This window comes from Aulonocara sp. 'chitande type north' Nkhata Bay, linkage group LG20 (genome assembly GCF_057382095.1).
Source record: "Aulonocara sp. 'chitande type north' Nkhata Bay isolate Kocher_YH1m ecotype deep benthic linkage group LG20, A_spYH_male_GT1.1, whole genome shotgun sequence".
In the NCBI taxonomy this organism is placed as follows: domain Eukaryota; kingdom Metazoa; phylum Chordata; class Actinopteri; order Cichliformes; family Cichlidae; genus Aulonocara; species Aulonocara sp. 'chitande type north' Nkhata Bay.
The window spans coordinates 8,244,274-8,268,432 of NC_141363.1; the positions used below are offsets into that span (position 1 = coordinate 8,244,274).

At 40.0% G+C, this 24,159-nt stretch overlaps 1 protein-coding gene across 1 annotated transcript in view; it reads left to right on the plus strand.

Moving 5' to 3' along the window:
* sema3g (semaphorin 3G) overlaps positions 1 to 24,159 on the plus strand; it is a 67,626-nt gene that overhangs the window by 11,811 nt on the left and 31,656 nt on the right. Inside the window, exons 2-4 of the mRNA XM_086276782.1 lie at positions 9,023 to 9,183; positions 14,663 to 14,725; positions 21,415 to 21,534. Coding sequence (XP_086132908.1) covers positions 9,023 to 9,183; positions 14,663 to 14,725; positions 21,415 to 21,534 — 344 coding nt within the window. The remainder of the gene's footprint in view (positions 1 to 9,022; positions 9,184 to 14,662; positions 14,726 to 21,414; positions 21,535 to 24,159) is intronic.

A 24,159-nucleotide genomic window follows, 5' to 3' on the forward strand; every position in this document is an offset into this window, starting at 1 on the left:
TCTGTTTATTGTGTCAGTTTGCTAATAGGCTTTAGATAAATGGGTTATATTTTAGGAAGTGTTATAGACTGTATATAATAGATGGACATCACTGACCTACAAAAAGTGCGGCAAACGAAGAGACATATTCCTTCTAATGACCAGCAGAGAGTGACTCTTGGTTTTAGTCTTCTTTTTTCTGAATGCTTTGAGTAATTTTGCAGTTCAACTCGGTTCAGTTTTATTTATATAGTACCGAATCACAACAAAAGTTGCCTTAAGTTGCTTCATAAGTTTTTTGAGACAAATTTTTGAAAGAAATGTTCAGATTATCAATAAATGCGAGGCAATCTGAGCTGAAAGTGATAGAAAAGTGAAAGAAAAAGTGAGAGAAAAAGGAAAGGTGAAACTCTGTGGAACAGTATACCTAATTCAAGCATGCCATAATGTAAACAAATCAACCCAGAGAAAAGTAAAGTCTGTGATGAAGCGTCAAATGCAATAGGTAAGTAGTTAACAGTAAATGTAGCAGAATTACATTGTGCATTTTTTTTTCTTTGCATATGCTGTCAAGAAGGAAATAAAAAAAGCGAGGACATAAGTCAGGAAGAGGTCCATAATTCTGAGGAATTTTCCAGCTCTTGTAAAAATGAGGAGGAAAAATGTAAAGGATGAGAGGGAATCTGATATCCTTGAGAGGAGGATGAAGCCCAGGAGGAGTGGGTGAGGTGAGAGAAGGAGAAGCATTGTGAGATGACTTTTTGTGCACGCAGCGGATTCCAGAGATATTTGGCACTCTGCAATAATATACAGCCAAGATCTAATGATACCCTGGGAAGTCTGTCAGCAGTGTAATGAGCCTCTGTTTGTGGATGTGGGTGTGTGCGTTTTTTGGTATCAGAGCTCGTGAAAATAAAACATCAAAGAGCAATATTTAGAGAAAGCGTCTGACAGTAAGTTTTGTCATCTCAGATGTGCACAGATGTGGTTTGAACAAGGATAGTTTGACCTTATTGGTTCATTATGGCATGCATGTGTGCCCTACTAGCGCGTATTTTGTAGCTCAGGGGGTCTAATAGGCATCAGATGTGTTCTTTTCTCCTGCCGAGCCAACAATAACACTGATACTATCAGACATGTATGCATGTGCATACATATATATATATATATATATATGTATATATATATATATATATATATATATATATATATATATATATATATATATATATATATATATATATATATATATATATTAGGGGTGCAACGATACACAAAATTCACGGTTCGGTTCGATACTTTGGTGTCACGGTTCGATATTTTTTCGATACAAAAAAAATGTTCATGCATTTTTTATTTGTCATTTATTAAAATTATAAATATATATTTTAACTCAAAAGTACAGTTTTTAAATTTAACCCTAACCCTTGTGCGTGTTTTTTATTTTGACAGCGAATGCGCACCTGCGGACCACTTATGTGCAGCCCTGGTTATTTAGCTCATCATATTGCAGCCACAGAAATTCTTTTGTCCATGAAACCTTAAAGCTGCACTTTCTTTTTGCCTTATAGTCTGATTTGTCATAACTTCTCCGTTTTGTGGTAAGCTTTTCTTTGGCTGTCACTTCTTCACCCTGACCTGTCTTATTTGGCTCAGCAGAACTGAAATATATATCCTGCTGCTTTTACACGCTCACTCACATAAGCTCAGCGATTCTCTGCGCGATCAACCTCTCACATGTTTAAGCTGCGGGAGATTTCACTTGTCATGTTTGCATAGTAAGCTAACGATTAATAAGACGAGGTCAGAGGAATTGGTGCACAAATTATCATCACTCACAGATCAGTACTGTCGCTCTCTATACACAGTTTGCACGATTGCAAAGTGAAAGCAAAAAAACAAGCGCAAATTCAAACGCGACTTCAATATGTCACATATTGACAGTGGCTCACCGATGCCAATGACATAATTACCCAGCTACATTTCTGAAAGAATGCAAAAGCATTGACATATATTTTTCCTACAATAGCCCGACGGGCAGGGAAGAGATAGATTTTGGTAGCCCGACTGAAAAAAATCGCTAGCTCCGGGACGTCGGGCTAGCGATATTGCAAGCCCTGTATCTGATTGAGGAATCACTCATCTTTGGAAAAGAGAGTTTATTACAGAGAAATGTCTCTTTCCAAAATAAAAGCTATACTATCCGCTTCTTCTGGGCTATATTCTCAGCAGCATAAGGAGAATCATGTGCTAACAGCTGTCTAAATGACTCGGCTAAAGTTAGTAGCATGCTTGCTTTTTTTTGTCTGCTTCCACTTGTCTTTGCACTAGGATGATGTCGGCGTAAATGTGCAGTCATATTCGTTGTGTTCCCACTAGTGCTTTCAGGTTAATCTCGTTGAAATGACCTTAACGCCACAACACGGCAAATCTCCGTTAACGAGCTACCGCCGATCGCTCCGTGCATGGGGCTAGACGGCCAACACGTTAACGAGCTAACTGCGCTAACACACTAGTTCACACCAATGTAATTGAGCATTGCATGGCACATCCAACATACTGTTTTACTTTAGTCCATGACTCGCTTACCTTCAGGGTCATACGTCACATGAAAACCAAAATAATTCCAAACGCCAGATCTGAATGAGGGTGGGGGAGGTCCATGTTGCAAGGAAAGCTTAACTTCTGTCTCGCTAGCTTGCCCTGCGCTCTTCCTTCTGACTATGCTGTCTGTGTTGAGCGCTCAGTGGATCTGCGCTGGACAGTGCAGCCTAGGCGGAGTAGTCGAACACAGATTCACTGAGCGCTCAACACAGACAGCATCGTCAGAAGGAAAATTGATAAAATAAATTACAAATGTTGTATTGTTCGATACATATGCGTACCGAACCGAAAGCACTGTATCGAACGGTTCAATATCCATACGAATATCGTTGCACCCCTAATATATATATATATATATATATTAGGGGTGCAACGATACACAAAATTCACGGTTCGGTTCGGTTCGATACTTTGGTGTCACGGTTCGATATTCTTTCGATACAAAAAAAATGTTCGTGCCTTTTTAATTTGTCATTTATTAAAATTATAAATATATATTTTAACTCAAAAGTACAGTTTTTAAATTTAACCCTAACCCTTGTGCATGTTTTTTATTTTGACAGCGAATACGCACCTGCGGACCACTTATGTGCAGCCCTGGTTATTTAGCTCGTCATATTGCAGCCACAGAAATTCTTTTGTCCATGAAACCATAAAGCTGCACTTTCTTTTTGCCTTATAGTCTGATTTGTCATAACTTCTCCGTTTTGTGGTAAGCTTTTCTTTGGCTGTCACTTCTTCACCCTGACCTGTCTTATTTGGCTCAGCAGAACTAAAATATATATCTGTCTGTGAAGGTTCTCAGTCATCCAGGTCATCGTAGTCAAATATATATCCTGCTGCTTTTACACACGCACTCACATAAGCTCAGCGATTCTCTGCGCGATCAACCTCTCACATGTTTAAGCTGCGGGAGATTTCACTTGTCATGTTTGCATAGTAAGCTAACAATTAATAAGACGATGTCAGAGGAATTGGTGCACAAATTATCATCACTCACAGATCAGTGCTGTCGCTCTCTATACGCAGTTCACGCGATTGCAAAGTGAAAGCAAAAAAACAAGCGCAAATTCAAACGCGATTTCAATATGTCACATATTGACAGTGGCTCACCGATGCCAATGACATATTTACCCAGCTACATTTCCGAAAGAATGCAAAAGCATTGACATATATTTTTCCTTCCTACAAAAGCCCGACGGGCAGGGCAGAGATAGATTTTGGTACCCCGACTGAAAAAATCGCTAGCTCCAGGACGTCGGGCTAGCGATATTGCGAGCCCTGTATCTGATTGAGGAATCACTCATCTTTGGAAAAGAGAGTTTATTACAGAGAAATGTCTCTTTCCAAAATAAAAGCTATACTATCCGCTTCTTCTGGGCTATATTCTCAGCAGCATATTAAACAGCTGTCTAAATGACTCGGCTAAAGTTAGTAGCATGCTTGCTTGGTTTTTTTCTGCTTCCACTTGTCTTTGCACTAGGATGATGTCGGCGTAAATGTGCAGTCATATTCGTTGTGTTCCCACTAGTGCTTTCAGGTTAATCTCGTTGAAATGACCTTAACGCCACAACACGGCAAATCTCCGTTAACGAGCTACCGCCGATCGCCCCGTGCATGGGGCTAGACGGCCAACACGTTAACGAGCTAACTGCGCTAACACACTAGTTCCCACCCATGTAATTGAGCATTGCATGGCACATCCAACATACTGTTTTACTTTAGTCCATGACTCGCTTACCTTCAGGGTCATACGTCACATGAAAACCAAAATAATTCCAAACGCCAGATCTGAATGAGGGTGGGGGAGGTCCATGTTGTAAGGAGAGCTTAACTTCTGTCTCGCTAGCTTGCCCTGCGCTCCTCCTTCTGACGATGCTGTCTGTGTTGAGCGCTCAGTGAATCTGCGCTGCGTTCGACTACTCCGCCTAGGCTGCACTGTCGACCCTAGGCGGAGCAGTCGAACGCAGATTCACTGAGCGCTCAACACAGACAGCATCGTCAGAAGGAAAGTTGATAAAATAAATTACAAATTTTGTATTGTTCGATACATATGCGTACCGAACCGAAAGCACTGTATCGAACGGTTCAATATCGATACGAATATCGTTGCACCCCTAATATATATATATATATATCGTAACATAGCTTGTACCTATACTTTGCTTGTGCCCAATTTGTATATTATATTTTCTTCACTTTGTTATCTAACCCACTTTTTCTTTTGTTTCCGATAGTCCATTAATAAAATTCTCAGTTCAAACCAGCTTCTTACATTTATTCTTCATCACTAAATGGAGCCATGAAAATGACAGCAGCAGACTGGCGGACAGTGCAGACAGAAGTGTGTGTTGCTGGCAATAAAACACTGACTCTTAGGTTTACCATTGAGATTTTGTGTTAATAATCCCTCCTAAATATTGCGACTTTGCATAGACACTCTTTAAATATGGTGTGTGTGATAATAAGTTGTACAGGTACTCATTGAAAAAAGGCATATTTGCTGCACATGAAAGCTTCTTTTCATTGTTATTCACTTGTTTGGCAATATTTTAAAATTTTAAGCAAACTTTGTGGCACCAGACATCAGTGACCCACACAGCAACATACAGTGCTGCACAGAAGTCTTAAGACACCGCTCAAGATCACAGCTCACTCATTTTCAGTCTCATCATTAACTTGCCTATTTTCAGAGAAACATTTCTGGTTTGTAAAGCCATTTAGCACTTACTTTTGAATCATTAAAGCATACAACCCATGGGATGTACCCTCCGTGTTGTGTGTTGTGTCTGCACATAAGAGACAAGTTAGCAAAGAACAAATTTTAAATTGTATCTTTAGACCCTTTGCTTTTACTAGCCTGCCACATCACTATCACAAATTCTGTTCCCTTTTCATCATTAAAATTAATGAAACATGACAAAGATAACAGAGTTGGACAGGCGTAAAACAGTATTTTTGCACCAACAAGCTGATTCCCAAAGATTTCATGGCTCTTTTGGCATATCTCAGTGTGGTTTCCTTAAACAAAGGGGACAAAAGAAGAAGTTCCAGACCTAAAAGTTCAAATATAGCAGAAGAGCAGTATGTGAAAGTGACATCTTAAGACTTTTGCACAATACTGCATGTACTCCTAATCCACAATTACCGAATTTTAGTGTCTTTTTTTAACCTTAAAAGAAAAATTGCTTAATAGTGTGTCATTAATCTCCCCAACTTTTTTAACTTCTTGGTTTCATTCATTTCATTTGATTGTCCAGGTCCAGTTACTTTTTGTGTTTCAGCCTTTCAACCTCAGTCTGACCGCAAAATCCGACCACTGCTCTGAGGGAGTCTGCAAGTTGGCAGCATTATTAGTGGTCTAGTCATAGTTCATCCATCCATTCTCCAGCGTGTATTGGACATGAAGTAGGATCCAATCTGGACACACAATTTTCACTTCTACATGTAATTTAGAGCCCCCAGATAGCCAAACGTGCATGCCTTTGGACATCAGAGAGACACCCACGCAGGTAATGCAAACTCCACACGGAGAGGCCATACTGCTTAACATGATGGAAAAAACAGTTGCAGATAAGTTTTCTCAGCAGAACATGTGATACCTCCTAGTTAAGAACCAAATTAAAATCTATTCAGGCAGTGGTGGTGCCCTCAATTTTACCTCACTTCTCCTCCTTTTCATGCTCTTTCCTTCACTGCACAGGCTCCTGGATCAAAGAGTAGTATGCAAAACAGGAGCAGTGAATGAGATTGCAAAGTCCACACGTCTGACGTGTAGATTTGACAAACACCAGGGCATGCCTTAGACCGATTGTGCAGAAGAGTGAAATGTAAACAAATCAATAATAAATTATTGCTAACACATCTTTGCAGCGGGTGAGACTGCGTGAGGGTTGACACAGTGAAACCAGATGCTCATTCACGTGTCGCTTTGCTTTGGCACATCTGCTGTTTGTCAGTGCAGCACTGGCTGACTGCTTTTAGGGAAATAATGCACATTGAAGACAGATGTTTCACTATGGATGCTGTCATGAATTTGTGGATGTATATATAGACTGCGCAAAAAGATGGATAAAAAGAAGAGAGACAAGGAATAAAGATCAAGTAGCAAAAGGGACAGGAAGACAGAAAGAAACAAGAGATGAAACTTAAGACTCTATTATTCAAAAATGACTTCAAGTAAGGACATTAAAGATGGATAGACAGAAGAGACTGAGTGTGGTGGAGACGCAGAAGAGGTGAGGTGAAGCTGGATAGAGAGCAGGGAAGAGAGAGGGGGAGAGGTTGGTGAGAGGTGAGACACTGGCGTGATTTCCACACTGAGGTGATGAGCTGCTAGAGTGATAACAAGCTACAGATGGAAGCTGTCAGCTCACCTTTCCTCTCTGTTTGGGTGTGCTTGCTGGTGTCTCTGTGTATGTGCGCTCTGGTATTTATGTCGCTGCATTTTTGCTTTGGTTTGAGGAAGATTTGTGTATACAATCGAGTAATTTATGAGAAACAACGGGAGGGAGAAAGGCTGCTTTCAGTCTGAGTGGGTTTGTGTGCATGTAGGTGGAAACAGAATGAATCCGATTGTGCTGTGGAAAACAAATGGCTCAGAACTGCACGCACTTCATATTGAGAAAGAAGAAAAAAGAAGAGTTTGGATTTAATGATGCAAAACATGTCGGACTTTTAAGAAAACACGAGACTGATAAATGCTATTCTCTGTCTATAAGAGATATTAATGTTGTCAGCAGCCAGGCTATAAATTAATTCTGCCCCTGATTAGAAAATACAGAATTTTATAACATAAAGCCTTACATAAATTCTTTAATTATAAAGTCCAGTTCAAGTGCAACAGCCACGTGGCTCTGGGGTTATGCTTGTTAAGAAGCCTAACAGCTTCATCTCTGAGTTGAAGCTGTCCCTGGAAATGCTTGGTTTGTGAAAATAAGCAAAGCAACAGTGCGGAGGATCTCTGTGTGGCAGATGTAAAAGTTGCAGAGGGTGGAAGAGACTGCTGAGCTTCAGCTACTGTCGGTTATCTTTCCTTCTGTCTCTCCAGCATATTTTTTTCAGCCCTGCCAGTTTCAAGAAATCAATCAGTCGTACTGCTCTCTTTGTCTGTCTGCCTTCTAATTATTTTCAGACTCTTACCAGTTGCTGAACTCTTCAATGTCTGCATTCCTTCTCTTACCAATTATTTCTTTCTTTCTCTAACTTTGTCTAACTTCCTCTCTCCCTAACTTATATTGCTATTGCTTGGCAATTTTCTCATTAATCAGCCAAACTTTTGGCTGTTCAGCAAAGACACAGGATGAAATGAATGTCAATATCAGTGGAAACCTCTTTGGAAGGCCTTTATGAGAGTGTGAGCTAAAACAAATAAATGGTGGATAAGTGATGAAATAATACCTGAGAAAGTAAAGCATACTTGCAGCACTGCTGAAAAGTGTTCATGCTTATGTATGTGGAAAAATGCTGATTTCTTATAAAAACAGCTCCATTGTGTGTACATGGCCCCAGTGATGGACAAGGTATCACTGGTACATAGGACCCTCCTGCCTCACTCAGTCAGTACTCACGCTGAGTGGCGAGTGACTTGGGCTCCCCCTCTCACTCTCTGTGTTTGTGCATGCTAGTCAGTGTGTATTGTGCTGAGTGAAAATGAGGAGAGAAATAACCGATGTGACAGATGAGTGATGAGAGACAAACGAAAAGTCGATTCAGCCCGAGCTGACTCCTCCGCTGAGAGTCTGACATACCAGCGACGTGTACACACACACACACACACACACATTTCTCTCCTCATTTTCATACCTAGACAGAAAGAAAGTAAGGTGGCGGGCGATAAAGATGAACAGAAACAAAGAAAAAGTGGGAAAAAATAAGACGTGTTTGGGTGAGAGAGTAGAAGATGTCAAAGTTGTCAGAGACTTCCAGGCAGTTGGGTTTTGTGTTTGGTTTTTGTGGCGTATACGTGCATCAATATGCAGTGTATGTGTGTGTGAAGAGAAGACACCCTGTGTCTAGCTGAACTCGAGTTCACCTCAGTCTGCACCTAGCCTGCAGAGTTATTGCAAGAACCTCTTTGAAGCTGCTGCCAAATCGCTCCATATTCGTTACCATGGTACTTTTACTTTTAGTATCATGAATTTCTGCAGTACTGCATCATGTTAATATTTAACATTTCCTCTTATTGTTTTAGTGCTGTGTTTTAACTACAAGAACTACTTCAGTGAAGTAATTTGATTTCAGTGAAATGAATTGACACTAAAGTTTTGAATCCCATACAAAATACAGCAAATATAATGCAAAAAGTGCATTTTTTCAGAATGCACAATAGCAGGGCCATGACAATAGCGCACCCAAAAATATTACAGCCTCTGTTCTATTTTTTAGTCTGCACTCCTCCATGTTTTCTGCTGTCACTAATGCCTTGCTCTCTTTGCAGACCTGCTGTCCACCAACAGGTCATCCATCTTCAGCGGTCACCATGGCCACCTCTCTGTTACCGCTGTCTTCCTGGATGAATACCGTGACCGTTTATTCCTGGGCGGGAAAGACGTCCTGTACTCTCTCACGCTGGGACCTGTTAGCAGTGAATCGAAAGAGGTAAAAATGATGTGTTTTATATATTTTTTCTGAGTATGCAGAGCTCTGCTTCGATGATTGATGCACAGTAAAAGTTTTTTTTACTGCACAGTCTACATTTGTCATTTTATTTTGATTTAGGTTGTGGACACTGTGCTTCAAGTGGTTTCACCCTGTAGAAAGATGATTTATGACTTGAAGAGACAGATGGAGGATTTAACATTTTATCAGAATTCCTTCCTTGTAGAACATCTGTTTAAGTGTTCTGTTACAAATCAGCTACAAATATGGCAACAGACATTTCATTTAATATTACTGGTATTGCATCAAACTGAAAAGTCTTCCTCCCATCACCCTCAACTCAGTGAGCCTGATTCCACTGGAGTTTTCTTCCTGTTAAAAGGGAGTTCTTTCTTCCCACTGTTGCTAAAGTGCTTATAGGGAGTCATATGATTATTGGGGTTTTCGCTGTTTTCTTTACTTTTACATTACCTTTTGCACTTCTTGTGTTATAAACAGGTATCCTCTAAACTACACTTCATTTCCACCCTTCCCAGTAAAGGAACACCTGTAAAAATGCAGCTACCCATAAATCAAACATCGTATTTCTGTCTGCTTTGCTTTTAATTTCAGCACCGGTTTGTCATTAAGGTTTGTTAAACACTGTAACAGCAAAGAGAATTGAAAGGTAAATTATAAACCAGGAACCTCACTGCAGATTTATCACAGACTGAGAGTCTGACCAAAACAAAAAGAAGAGATGTTCTATTGCCTTTATCATAATTAAAATTGAAAATGTATCTTTTTTTATATTAAAAGAAAGTATCTAATTCACAGTCTAGATTAAGTTGAGAACAATCACTGATTAGTTTAAGTCAAAAAGACTGAATATGTTAAAAATTATTGAAAAAAAATGCATTTCATACTAGAGTGTAATCTAGGTTTTATTAGTATTTATGCTCTGGAACAATAAATCCATATGGGGTTTTGCTGTGATTTGTTATTATACCTTTCAGCTGCATCCTATAAGGTTTCAGACAGATTTTATTAGAAGAATTTGTCATCAGGGAAATGTGTGAGTTTAGGTTCAAACAGGATATAATTTCATCTAACTGTGTTACTTTGGAGCAAGAATGTACTGCAAATTTGCATCAATATTTAAATTTCCACTAGGATGTCCAGTTTACTCTGTGTTCCATTAAACTGGTTTCTAGTACATAGTGAACAAAAACAACCCTTTCAAACCAAAGTCCCCGGTGTGCTACAGCACTTAGCTAAGAACAGCGGTGCGTGTACATGGGTCAGAGAGACTTATGACATGAAGTGAATGGGTGAATGGGGAATTTAAGTACGCAGGAAGCCAGATGTCGCTCACCGTATCTACCTCTTAATTTTCCATCCCTCTCTCGCATTCTCTCACAGCTCTCTGTCTTGGCTCGTGATCACACACGGTGTTTGCCGACAAAGTGCGCTGTGAGCGGTGTGAGGTTTAACAACCATGTTTCTAAAGGAGCCGGCCATTGTGAGTTCAGTAAAAGAAATTTTTACAAGATTAAGGACATCTGCCAAATCATCCATAAACCAGCACTCGAAGAAAGAAATTTTGTTTAACTTCAACTTTAGTTTGTCCTCACATGAGGGAGCATCGCTAAGAGAAAGTATGCCTAACTCCAGAAGCACAGCATGTCCCACAGCTTATCCCTTTTTACAACATGATTTTACATCATGCTGTAAAATCACATCCTTCTTAGTTTAGCTAGTCAGTTTAATATGCACCCCTTTCTCATTTAACCTGCCAAATGTTTCCCTCAGCATGCATGAGTGTGCAAAGATCTTCCCAAATATGGTGAAAAAATCCAAAAGTTACAATTAAAAGTTTGGTCTGAATAGTGATCTTACAAATTTTACTTAAATGTGAGAAGAACTCAGTCAACTGCTCCAACAACGAGATTCAAAGAGAGCTATTAGCTGAAACTTGCCGTCTTTCAGCACAGTGTACAGTATTTTCTTAAATCTAAAGTATCCTGGACAAGTGGAGGACCAAAAAAGATCTACAGCAGATGAACGGTATGAAAGTCACGCCCTTAACAAAAAGGGAAAAAAATACCTCCAAGGACCTGAAACAGAATATGGGAGCTATGTCTGGCCCATCTGGTGGTCCATCTACTGTTTACTTAAGCTTCATCAGACATGGTCTCAGTGGAAGGGTGGCTGTCAAGAAGTCATTCTTAAGGAAGGGAAACTGGGAGAAAAGGCTGAGGTATGCCAAACTACACAACAGGCAGATTGAAAATCAGTGCCAACAGGTCTTATAGAGCGATGAATCCAAATTTGAACGTTTTCGTTCAAGTCATCCTCAGTCGGAGGTCAGGAAAGAGGTACAACAGTAAGTGTCTATAACCATCTGTAAAACACTGTGAAGGCTCTGGCATGGTTTGGGGCTCCATTTCAGTGATTTTGGAGATCTTATCAAAATTGATGGAAATATTAAAACAGAAAAGTGGCATCAGAGTTTGATCCACCATGCAAAACCATTGGGAAACACATTGCCAATGCAGTAAAAGCATACCTGGATAGAAAAACACACAGTGGAACACTACCAGTTAAGGGCCTCCCCAGAGCCCGGACCTCAACAGTGTTGAAGCAGTGTGGGATCATCTTGACAAAGAACAGAACAAAAAGCAGAAACATCCAAAGAAGAGCTTTGAAACTATTCATGAAGACTACCTAAAGAAATTACAAGGAAGACTTTTTCATAGTACTGCATATTGTAGCTTTTCAACTTAATCTTTGCCCATAAAAGTCTACAGTATATATCTGTTATATAATCCCAGTTTGGTGCCCTCTATAAATCTGACCAGCAGTGCAGTAATGCAGGGTGATTTAATTCTAAACTCAAGGCTTTAGTCGAATAAAAATCAGATGGCATTAACTCGGTCCATGTTGCATGTGTCAGCCCAGAACTGGCTCCACTACGGTTTGAATCACATCAGGAAAGTGGAAAAATTTCCGTAATGATAATTACCAAGGGAAAACTAAAACAAATAATGATTTAGCACATCTAAATGTTTCACGTGATCGAATAAATATTCCACTTGCTCCATGCGAAAATATAAACACGTTTGATTGGTATTTGATATCCCGTCTTTGAAAAATGTATATGAAATCTTCACTCTTGCTTTTCTGGCTTGAAAATGTGGCTGGCTGTCAAAAACATTGTTTTTCAGCAAGTTTAGACAACTGGTTTACTTTGCAGAGTTTTTGGTTACACACTACAGTGTATATTGTGTGTTTCCTTGGAGATTGTGGAGATGGCATCTAACCCAAAGAGTGATCTCTTTGGCCCGAAAAGAGCACAGCGTAAAACGTGATGTGTTGATAAAAGTGGTGGTTGTGTTGACATTTAAATCAGTATTTAAATCTTCTTAGAGAGACGATTTAAATACTGAGCAGGTTTTAAAGGACTCGTAATGTTTTCTTTTAGTATTTAAATCAAGTTTTCATTTACATCTTGCCTTGGCTCTGTGTTGCTATGCAGAGATGTCAGATTATTTTGTGCATAAATGCAAAAAAAAGCTACATACAGCACATAAAACGTGTTGTGTTTGATGAATAAAACAATAAAATGCATACATCTGGCATTTATGGTCTCAAAATTAAGGAGCACTTTAAGACCCTCTTGACTGTGTATATATTAAAAAATGTTGAAACAGACCATAATCAAGCCAAACTTTAGCCTGATCCACAGAATACATTGTTTCCAGTTGATTTCTACCATTGCAAGCCAGCTTGTGGAGTTGTAAATGACAAATGAATCAGCAATAGTGTCCATTTCATACTAAGATTTGTCTCCAATACATTTTTGATTAGGAAGCTGGAAAAGAATTGGATGAAGCATGTCACCACTCACACGGCTGTGGTGAGAATTCATGTTTCTGCTCAACTAAACAGTTTCCATCTACGTTCAGCTGCAGTGTACACACTGGCTGGATTTGTTTAAACTAAATGAAGCACACTATTTCGGAACAGCTCCAGGAGGTAGTTGGGATGGACGGCTAGTTTACAAAGCGCTAAACCTTCATCTAGGAGACCAAAAGGCTTTCTTTATGGATCCCAGTGCTAAACAATGTGCATCAATTTAGTTTTTCATTATGATAAACATCCATCAACATAATGCTCTTTGATAACAGTGACTTTCGCAGTGGCACTCAGTGCATGTGCACATGCTGTTCATCCACGCGCTGAGCGCAATCAGACATGGTGAAGCAAGTCGGGACCATTTGTTTTCCCCTCCGGTTGCTAACATCCCGCTAAGGCAGTTTCCTGTTAGATCAGACAAAGACTTATTGTCTCAGAGAAACTCGTGGTAGTACACAAACACTATGACTTTACACACCCCACTTAAGCTCAGCTCAAACCGACTTGGGCTTTTCTCTTCAGTGGCAGTGTGAAAACTAGCCCCATTGTTTAAAGTCCAAATTTTACCTCATGCTTCTCTGAGATTCACCTCATTGGATTATCCAATTTGCAGACTGAGAGGAAGACTCTGGGAGTTTCCTAATCTATGCTGTGAGAACTTGTGTTTTATTATAGCTCCAGATGGTGTTGAAATGATACTCTTAAGGTGGCTGAACACTTTTCTCCCTGCTTATCTATAGCCAGAAATCTAATTTCCTGTCTTGGCACAGAAAAAGAAAGTCTTGAAATCTTTCAGACATCTGTGTAGTATGTTAGTGTAGCCTATGTACAGTACATGCAAGATTTGCTCTTCGGACCAAGCGAATGGAAAATTTCAACCAAAAGACTTACATTGTGGTCTAAAGATTGTTCAGCGCTGTGGAAGTAGAGGAGAGGGACAATGACACACAGAGCATTACATCATTCATCAGAAGCATTTCTTTCCACAAGCCTTTGGCCTTGCATCGTCACTAAGAAGACATTGCTGTTGATCATTATAAATGCGTTTGTTTTACTGTGAGGGCCTCAAAAGGACCTTCTTTCACTGTCATATCAAAAACTTGGGGAAAATTCAAACCAAATCATCTGCGTGGCTTGAAAGAAAAACTTTATATAGCTCAGTTTTTGATGTTTTTAATTTATTTCTTGTGATAGTTATGATTCAGTGTGTGGCTCTGGCTTCTGGTGTTGGAGTGGAAAGTACATTTTTGCCTTGTCACACACAGGGTTTCAGCTTTACAAGCCAAAAGTTAACGCCTAACATCTTTGGCTGCCCACTGGAAAGCCTTGTTTCATCATTTGTGGATGAGCTGTTCTCCTCAATTTGCTTCTAACTGCTACAAAAGTTGAATTTTTGAGGAAGATAATTTGCATTTAACGACTCAATGACTGATATTTCTGTTCTATCCCACCAAAGTCGCTCCAAGAAAAAATGACATTTGGCAGTATGGCTGAGTAAGGCGGTTCTTTGCATTACAGTATTTGATAGTTATGAGGTCATTAATCATCAAACTAATTTTTCTGTGTCCCCGTTTTCTCATAGATCTTCTGGCCTCCATTACCTGGCAACAGAGAAGACTGCATTCAGACAGGGAAGGACCCACAGGTAGCTTTTTAACATTGTTAATATCTGCTTGTTTTAACATGGCTATTTTAATTTTCATTGCAATATGGTGATTTAATGGCAAACTTATTTTTTGTCAAAATGAGCGCTTCAAAAGGCACGACTACATCCAGTGTTTTTTCTGTCTCCTTTGTTTCCACTTTTGTTCTTCAAATGGACACTTGGGGGCGTCTCTGTTGCCTGGCTGGCTTTAAATGGGTGTTGTCAGTTTGGCTACGTCCATCAGCATGGTTCAAACATACCCAAAGAGCTAGAGTTTAGAGCATTCATGGTCTTGACACTTTCATGCCCAGTCCTGCCTCACCTTCCCTTTAATTCCTCTCACGTTTCCATTCTTCAGGGATTACCTGACCTGTGCACGTCTTCCAAGCTGCTGGTTATTCCCTATAAAGTTTTGATGTCCACCTTTAGAGTCTTATCCTTGTTTCCAGAAACTTGGACTCTGACTGTGCATTGCTGCCAAAAATCTCATCAGAACCTCTCCATAAATGTGCCTGAGTTGGCTCATGGTGCTCAGAAGCTCTTTATTCAATAAACTGCCTCCACTATGACAGAGGGATGGCTCTCTCCAGCTTCCCAAGTTTGACTTTAGGCTCCAAATGATTCTGAAGGCTCACGATCCAAATCCTGCATTCAGAGTTCAGTTGGGTTTACATTTTGTTTAGTTTAAAACAAGATTTTATTAGGTTTGAAAACTAGGATGCAAAATATTTACAATGCTTTTCATTAACAGCAGTCCTCAAATGGTGTGTTATGAAGGGAGGAGCAGAGCGTTCCTCTAGGGCTACTAAGTGTGCAGTAAATGGGATAGCTTGACAGTTTGGTGCCATGTTGTGTTGTGCTGACACTGCAGTTTCCTGCCTTAAGGCAAGTCATATTTTGCCTTAAAAGATAGTAAACTATTAAAAGTAAGCATTTTAATGAGTTAGGAACCAAACAAGTTTCTCTGTATTGAAGTCTACATCAGAGGGAAGTTGAGGGAAAAGATTTTTGTTGTTCATTAGAGCTCTTAATAAAGACTTCAGTGAAGGATGCCAGGGAAGTAGGAATATAGAGAGGTAGGAGGAGAAGGAGGAGGGAAAAACATAGTGATTTACTATCTGGGCGCTGACACAGAAGCCCAAAGCTGGAAGGACATTTCTCATCCACATATATGTGTTTAAACCTATAGTCAACTACCTACAGTCAAGGAAATGTAGCACTCGGGTTTAACATTGGGTTTAAAAATGAAAACATATCAGTATGTTATTAATATTAGGAAAATGTCCATTATGAAATCTATTTATTTTGAAAATGATCCTAAACTAAAGCATTATTGCATAAATATAAACATGAAATATGTGACTGAATGTAACACATCTTTAATAAGAAGAGTCAATAAATTTTAACATAGAAAAATGGGATCTCCACAGTCCACAGACATGCAGTTCAAAGGGTTAGATTAGCTGGTGATTTTAGATTGTTCACATTGTGACTGTGAGTGTGAACAGTTGTCTGTCTCTCCGTGTTTCTGCTCAACTAAACATTTGATTTTTTTAGAGAGCGATTAACTCTTTTTTCAAATTGAAAGGAAGGAAGTCATAAGTTACGATGATAGAAGTCATAAACTGGTTTCAGAGCTGATCCTGGCAAAGTTTATTGGATTTAAAAATCTGACTGGCAGCAGGACACATGAGCTGCTAACAATCATCTTTAAATACAAAAGAAAAATGATGACAGAGGAAATTAACAATAATATATCAAACTGAATTTGATTGAAATAAAGAAAAGATTATTTCAAGCAAGAAAGCTTATTATCCAAATGGCATCATGTCATAAGTTCTAAGCAACTTTAGATCAACTCAGTGCTTTTTTGGAAGGAAGGATGTAAGGAAGTAGGAAAGAAAGGACTGGAGGAAGGAAGGAGGCAAGTTTATTAGAGTGTGGTTGATTTAATGAGACATCGTTGCATTTGGTTCCAGTTGGAGAAGCAAATGGTACTGTTGGTTAACACACACACTCAGACACACACAAACACACAAACACACGCCAAAATGAACACATAGTGTAAGAGTTATAAAAGCACAGCAATTTTTGTACCCTTTTGTGCTTATGGCAAGGAGTTTGACAGCCCCTCCATCTGGAAGTGGTTAGATATTATGTGTGTGTCTGTAAGTATGTGTAGTCTCTGTGTTTGAAGTGGCAGGTGTGTCATGGGTGTCTTATATCACCTTTATTAGGTGTTTCCTCTACAGGCCGCTCATACGGTGCTGGATGTGTGTGCGCTACTGTACTCTCTTTAGTGGAGAAGTGATGTCACGATCCATTATTACACAGGTCTGAAAACCAGCTGTGTGAAACTTTACCTTACTGGTACCAAAGGAGCCGTATTGATTGTGTGTTTCCCTACACGGGAAATAAATTGAGATATTTGACAGTTTTTGTTAAACTGCACCGCCACCTTTATGCATTCCTTCACATATCTCCTTTACTGTGTGTTTCTGGGCTTTTTTTGGTGTCAAATGAGATGGATTACTGCGGCGTCCTATATAATCTACAAAGCAAAAGACATACACACTGAACACACACACACACAGGCGCATGTGTTACAACTTATACGGTTATTGTCAGAAAGCGATAAAGGTTGAAAGGTGAAAGGTCTTTGGACTTTAGTGTGTGGCTGTTTGGTGATTTAGGGAGAAAGGTCCAATCACACTGAGGAAAATCAGGTTAAAAATACAGTTCATAATTTATAGAGAATGTATTTTAATCTTTGGAATAATCCTTGTTACACAAAGTAAAAAAAGCAATGAAATGCAGTTTTCCTTCTCAGCACATTGCAGTAGAATGAATATCTTCAGCATCCACATCCTGACATCATGACACTGAAACTCGGTGGAAATAAATAAATGTGTTTATCTTATCTCCTTAATGAAAGTCTGTCTCCATACTGTTCTACTGACACGTGCCTACCACCTAAAACATGTTGTTACTGATAGTGTTTCCTCCCAGAATCACAACCTCATGGCCTTCACCACCATTAATCACAGCTCACACAAATAAATACCAGGCAGAAGGGAAGGGAGGCGGACAGCAGCTTCTGCTAAACATGTAGTGTCTTGTTTTAAATTTTCCTCCACTTGCCGCTGGGTTGATGATCAAATCAATTCATCGCTGCCAGGAATTGTCACAGTGTTGTTCCTATGGTGCACAAACAAAGCTTTCCAGGGATTAAATCACTGAGATCAAGAACACAGGTGTTAGGATTGCAAAGTTGACATCTGAGCGTGCATATTTGAAGCATGAATTCTTTATGTAGGCTCCAAAAATCAATTGTGCACTCACTGCTCTGCTTTTTTTCTTTAATGGCAGCCCTGATAGTGTCAGTATTCCAACATTTCTTGTAGAAAGACCTGATTATGTCAAGATCCCAAGCATAAAGAATTCTGGGTTTTAAAAAATAAATAAACGTTTGATAAATAATGCGCTCAGACTCCCAAGCTATGATAACATCAAAGCCTTTGGCCTCCAGATTGGAGCTTCTGCAAAAGCTCCTCTCGATTGCGTTTCATTGTTTGTGTTAATATAAATCTCAATAAGATGCACCAAATGTCTGTAACTGTTCAGAATGACTTTTAAGTTCTCCAAGAAGCCACAAAGGTCTCCACACAGGAGTTTCGTGTCTTGACTGAGTGCTTTCATTGCTCAATCGAGAAAAGTCGTTTCTTTGAGGATCAAACAGCAACTGAGACCAAAGACTTGAACACACCATTCAGCTGTCCAGCTTTGAACTGCCTGCACAGTGTTTTTGTGTGTCTGTATTTATGTAGGAGGTCCTGTTCACTGTAGCGTTATACATGCGCATATTTGTGTGCATGTGTGTGCGTGCGTGTGCGTGTGTACAAATGTGTTGGTCCTCACTTCCTGTTAGTATTACAGAATAACAGATTTCTTTCTGTTGAACATTGGCTGTTTATACTGGAAACTGCTCTCCATGTCCAAACCTGCCTCTCCCTACCCGGGTCAGTCATCCTCAAACATATTTGGCTGCTGCTGGAGCTTTCTCTGTGGTTTGCTCCATGTTAGCTGTAGCTTTGTGTTCCAAGGACACGGGTAATTAATGGACCAGTGACCGCAAAATTAAATTTCTCCAATCAGCATCTCACTGGTGCCTCAAACTTTCAAGCAGTCCTCCTCAAATGTGATCCCCTCTTCCAAAATGAGGTATTATTGGCAAAAAAATAACCCTGGACGACCACACAGTGCATAACTGACCTTCCAGGATTAAACATAATAGCAAAGTACATGCCACAATAAGCCCAGGAGATACATTTCTGATTGCAATTCTATCTTTTAGTTAGTTTAAACATAGTTGGTCTCCATTCAACTTTCTTTGTTTCTTCAACTTCTGTTTTTTTACTTCAAATTGACTGAAAAATATGTTAAATATAGCAAAATATGTTAAATATAGTATATTGTGCACACTACAAGTAGGAAGGTAGATGTCAAATAAAACTAAGAAAAGGTTTCTCTTTCCAGTAGCACCCTGCAAATGTTTCACTGTCACTTTGAAATCTTGTACTATTAATGAAAGTAAACTGCTTTACTCCTGTATGATCCAAATTAATAACCTTATTCAGTGGGAAAAGAGGTTTAGTGCTGCAAATTGCAAAGCTCTGCCAGAGATTTGGCAGGGATCTTATTTGCTTATGTTAATGATACTTTTGTCTCAGAGCAAAAGATTAAAAGGTCACTGTCTAAAATGCTGTACATTCTTCTTTCCAAATACCAGGTTACACAAATGTGGTTTCTGTGGGTAATTTCAGATCTTTAAGTGTGGAAGCACTGTTGCTGAGAACACATTTTGGAGGGCGGCAACCTTCTCTTGTTAATTAAAGGTTAATACGAGCACATTACATGCTTTTGTTTTCACCATCTTGCCCTAACCATGACTTTTTATGTGGTAAATTTCAGCCCTGGCCGTTGTTACGACTACTCCCCGAGATCTCCCAGTGAGACAAAACCAGATTTAGTAATCAAACATCTTAATTTTCTGTTAAACACCACTCCCTTTATTGCCACTTAATCCCAGTAAGCCCACACAGAACTGTGAAACCAAACGTCCCAGAGTGGGAGAGACATATTTCCTCTTTTCAACATTTCAATTCGCTCTTTTCTCAGGGCCACACAGATCTTCAGATGACTGCCCGAGTACAAGCACAGAAACGCAGGAGGGGAAGGTTTCTACTCATTTCCAATAGGCTACGTGGGCTGTGCTGTTTGTCTTCTTACAACCACAAAATTAAATTTACGTCTTAATTTTGTCCCTTTAGAAGACGATTCCAACAGGCTGGAGATAAATTATAAGCAAGTAAAACAACACTAATTTAGGATAAATAACTGAGGGGACGCGGTGTCCGAAAACCTTTAAAAGCTATGCCAAACTGGCTCAATGATATCCCATCATCCTCACTGGAAACAGAATGTTTGAAATCTAGACGCTTGTACATCGAAAAACCAGTAGTACATTTAGATTTGCTGAAAACATTTTTAATATAAATGCGTTTTCTGTTTTTCACTTGCCTGGTTTTGTTTGAAACACAGAAATTATCCAGTGGAGGAGAGTAATATAATGATGTAAACTGTTTCTCTTATTGCAGTGACATGGTTTACATCAGGTCTGCAACGAAGCACTCGGGGAAACGATCAGAGGCGGTTTCAGGTCCAACTGCAGCATCGAGAGGGACAGGGGCCAAATGCACAGCATGGCAGATTTACTCGACACATGCACTTGTAAAAACACAAAGACTAGCAAATGCACACATGTGGAGATCAAGATGGCACACGCAGATAGACACACAACACACAAAAACCTTCACCAACACTCTAGTATCTAACTCTCAGTCAAGCACGCTTATGCAGACACAGACACACACACACACACACTTTAGGCACTGATTGTGCAGATGACTTTGACCTGCGAGTGATCGCTGCCCGATCCTTTCTTTCCTCAGGCTGACACCCGTTTTGTCTGCTGCTTTGTTACACAAAGGAAAGAGGAAGTAGTCATGCCCTCTGCTTCCTCTGCAACTCTGTGTATCATAAAAAGGTCTTAATACTCATTTCCTTAGTCACTACTTCTATTGTTCCTGTCATGTGTCACCAATCTCTGTTTTTAGGACCTTTAACTTGAATTTCTTCTGAATTTCCTTCAGTTACAGACTGCCTGATAAAGCAGGAGCAGCTTCTAGTCTTCCTTTCCGATTTGATCTCTTCCTGATTCTATATTTTTTCTCTTCTCTTTCTTGTTGCTGTTGTCAAAAGTTGAATTTAGATTTATTGCTGAACTCTTCATCTTATCCTCTACATAACCACAAACGTTTTATACCAAACCACCAGAATTATCTACCACATTTTAACACGGGCTCCCAGGATTTTCTTGGGTTTCATGAGTTCCTTTGACCTGAATATGATGAATTTCCTTCTTTATCATCGCTTTGGCGAACATCCAAAAATCACAGATACCACTCCTGGATGGAGGCTATCACATTTCATCTTTCTCAGGGCTCAGGACAACATTTGGTATCAATAAGCTTGTTGGTTTCTCTTTGGTACCCTCAGCTTGTCTGCAGTTTGTTAACATATTTGAAATACAGATTTTTAACCTGACTGTGTGTTTGTGTGCTTTGCAGACAGAGTGTGCCAACTTTGTTCGCCTGCTGCAGCCCTACAATCGTACGCACCTCCTGGCTTGTGGCACTGGTGCCTTCCAGCCCATGTGTGCCTTCATCTATGTCGGGCACAGAGGAGAGGTAAGAAGGGTTTAAGATGGGCTGCGGGTGGTGGTGGTGGTGGCTGTGGGCTGCTACTGCTTCTTATAGAACTCTGGACATCTGCAGATTGTCTTGGGCAGCTGATTATCTGACTGCATCCACCATTCAGCAGAAAATAGAAAAACATGCATTGACAATCAGTTACCTAAATACAGCCACAAACCCCTCAAAACACAGACATGCAAACACATATATCAGCTGGGGTTGCTGATGAAAGCTCTGTGGTGTGCAGCTGTCACGGTTGTGGGAAACTCCTATTTTAGTGTGAACTGCACTCACTCTGCATTTTTGGGAACTGTAAATTATACATGCTTTTTATGCACTGTGTAGTTATTAGCAGTTTGAGCTGCAACTTTAGAAACTCTGAATATATATTTCACATCACAATTTAATAAGAGCCTGACTTCTCACCTCCACATAACTGACCAATCACAGCACTGAATGCTGTAACGCACTCTGGCAGGTTACGCTGAGAACTTTTATTGCTTCTCTCTCTTTTTAAAATACACATACAAAAACACTTTACTGATCGCTAATTTGTTTATATGCACATGCAGCGGGCATGGATCAATATATTTCATTACACTGACCTACATTTCAGCTCTACTTTTTACGTTTTCTTTGACGTCCACTAAAAGTCTTCTGCCTGGGGTGCATACGTAGCTGTTGCAATGAAATGTAAAGCCTCAGTGGACGAGTCTGTGGCCACACAAAAATTGGCAGGCATGTGGAGGTCCACCAACCATTTTGCGCACCGTGTGATGATGAAATTTATATCATTTGGACCCAAGAAGACCCCAGCAGACTCACAAGTACAGAAAGTATAATCAAGGCTTAAGTCGGACATATAAAGATACAATTGGCCTGAATTTTCCTGGAAATGACTGTCGATGATGTATATTTTGAGACTGCTGAAAGACAGTAATATACAATCAAACCACCAAGCTAAATAGTAAGAGAGTTCAAAAAGATGGGTGTTACTTTCTGCACACTTTTCCATTGGTCATCAAACATATTGTCCAGTGACTCTTAAAATGTTCATTTGAAATTAATTTGTCAATACTAAGTAAATGAACACTGACTAAAGGCCAGTTAATCAAAAATTTACAGTTGACATGATAATGAAAGGTAGGTGGCCTTACTACTTCTCAGTAGAAAAGCATGGCACCATACAAAAGAAATAGTGTATATGTATGAGATGATACAAGGAACGACTGGGTGGCCTCAAAGCTGTGGAGGAAATCAGTCTAATGGAGCAAATGGGGTTGGTGCCAATGTGGCTTTTCAGAAAAACACAGTTCAGACTGACTGGGGTCTGTGCACAGATCCCTGAGGTTCAATGTTAATTCTCTACAGGCAGCTCTACCATGAGTTTTTCTGCAGGCCACTCAGCCGCAGCATTAAACCCTCTATACATCTTTTCAAATGCACAGGCTGGCTCTCAGATGCTCAGCTGAGTGGAAACCTCTGCAGACTCTCAGACTTGGAGCCACTTAAAGGACAAGAATGTATGAATGGAGCTATTAAGACAGACTCTCTTTAACGGCACTTGAACAGATCCTTGCCCAGTGTGCTGCCCTGTAGGGCCCAGCAGGAGAGGGTCAGTCTTTAGGGAAGGGGGGAGGTGGATGTTGGCAAAGCGCTCTGTTAGGGAAATGAGACAGTGGGATGGGAGAGTGCCAACCTTGTAGAATGTGTGTTGATTTGTGTGTGTGGCTTGTGTGTGCATATAAAGCACAGGAAGTGCATTTTTCCTTTTCTGTTATGGATTTAGGTGCTTGACACAGCATGTGTTCTCCTTAGCGGTGTCATTTTCTTCCTCCCCCCTGATCTGTCATCCCGAGTGTGGTTTTTGAACTCTGGGTTTTATGGCACATCATGGAAAATGGAATACATATTTCTCTGTTCATGTTAAATAATTTAGCTCAGAGACAATATACTGTGGTCTGCGTGGCTCAAAACTGGGGAAACAAACACTGGAGATAGAAACAGTTCAGCAGAATCCTTGTAAAGGGTTGCGATGCATTTGGGAGCAGAGCAGAAATGTAGGCCACATGTTTTATACTGCAGCCTCCTGGGAAGTGCAGGAGTTTCTGCCCCCAGTGCAACTAAGCAACACACTTGAACTCAGCACTTCTTAGTAAGCGGTTATGGGTTTTTTTTCCTGCAGGAATGATTCAGATAGCCAGTTACGAAACTACAGGGACTGTAGGTGTCATTTTTTTTGTTAAAGTGCATTGAATCATCTGTTGCTATCCAGTTTAAGATGATGAAGGTGGTGCACCTGTCTTTGCAATCATTGCTCCTTCTGTTTTATTTGCCCCACGGGATGCACTTTGTGATAGGATAGTTGTGTTTGCACACGTATGTGTGTCTGCCCAGGTGTGTATTTAATGAGCGGAACAGCCTGCAACAGTCGTATGGATGTCAAAAAACAAATCACTTCTTCTCTCCTAAAATATATCACGACGCCAGCTGCTCTCCAGCTTGCGTGTCTGTCTAAAACCACCACTCAGACTACAAGTGTTTCCTGTCAGGTAGTCAGCGAGTCCGGCTGAATGGACAGCACCAAAGAGAGCCTGTCCATTTATATAACCAATTGTA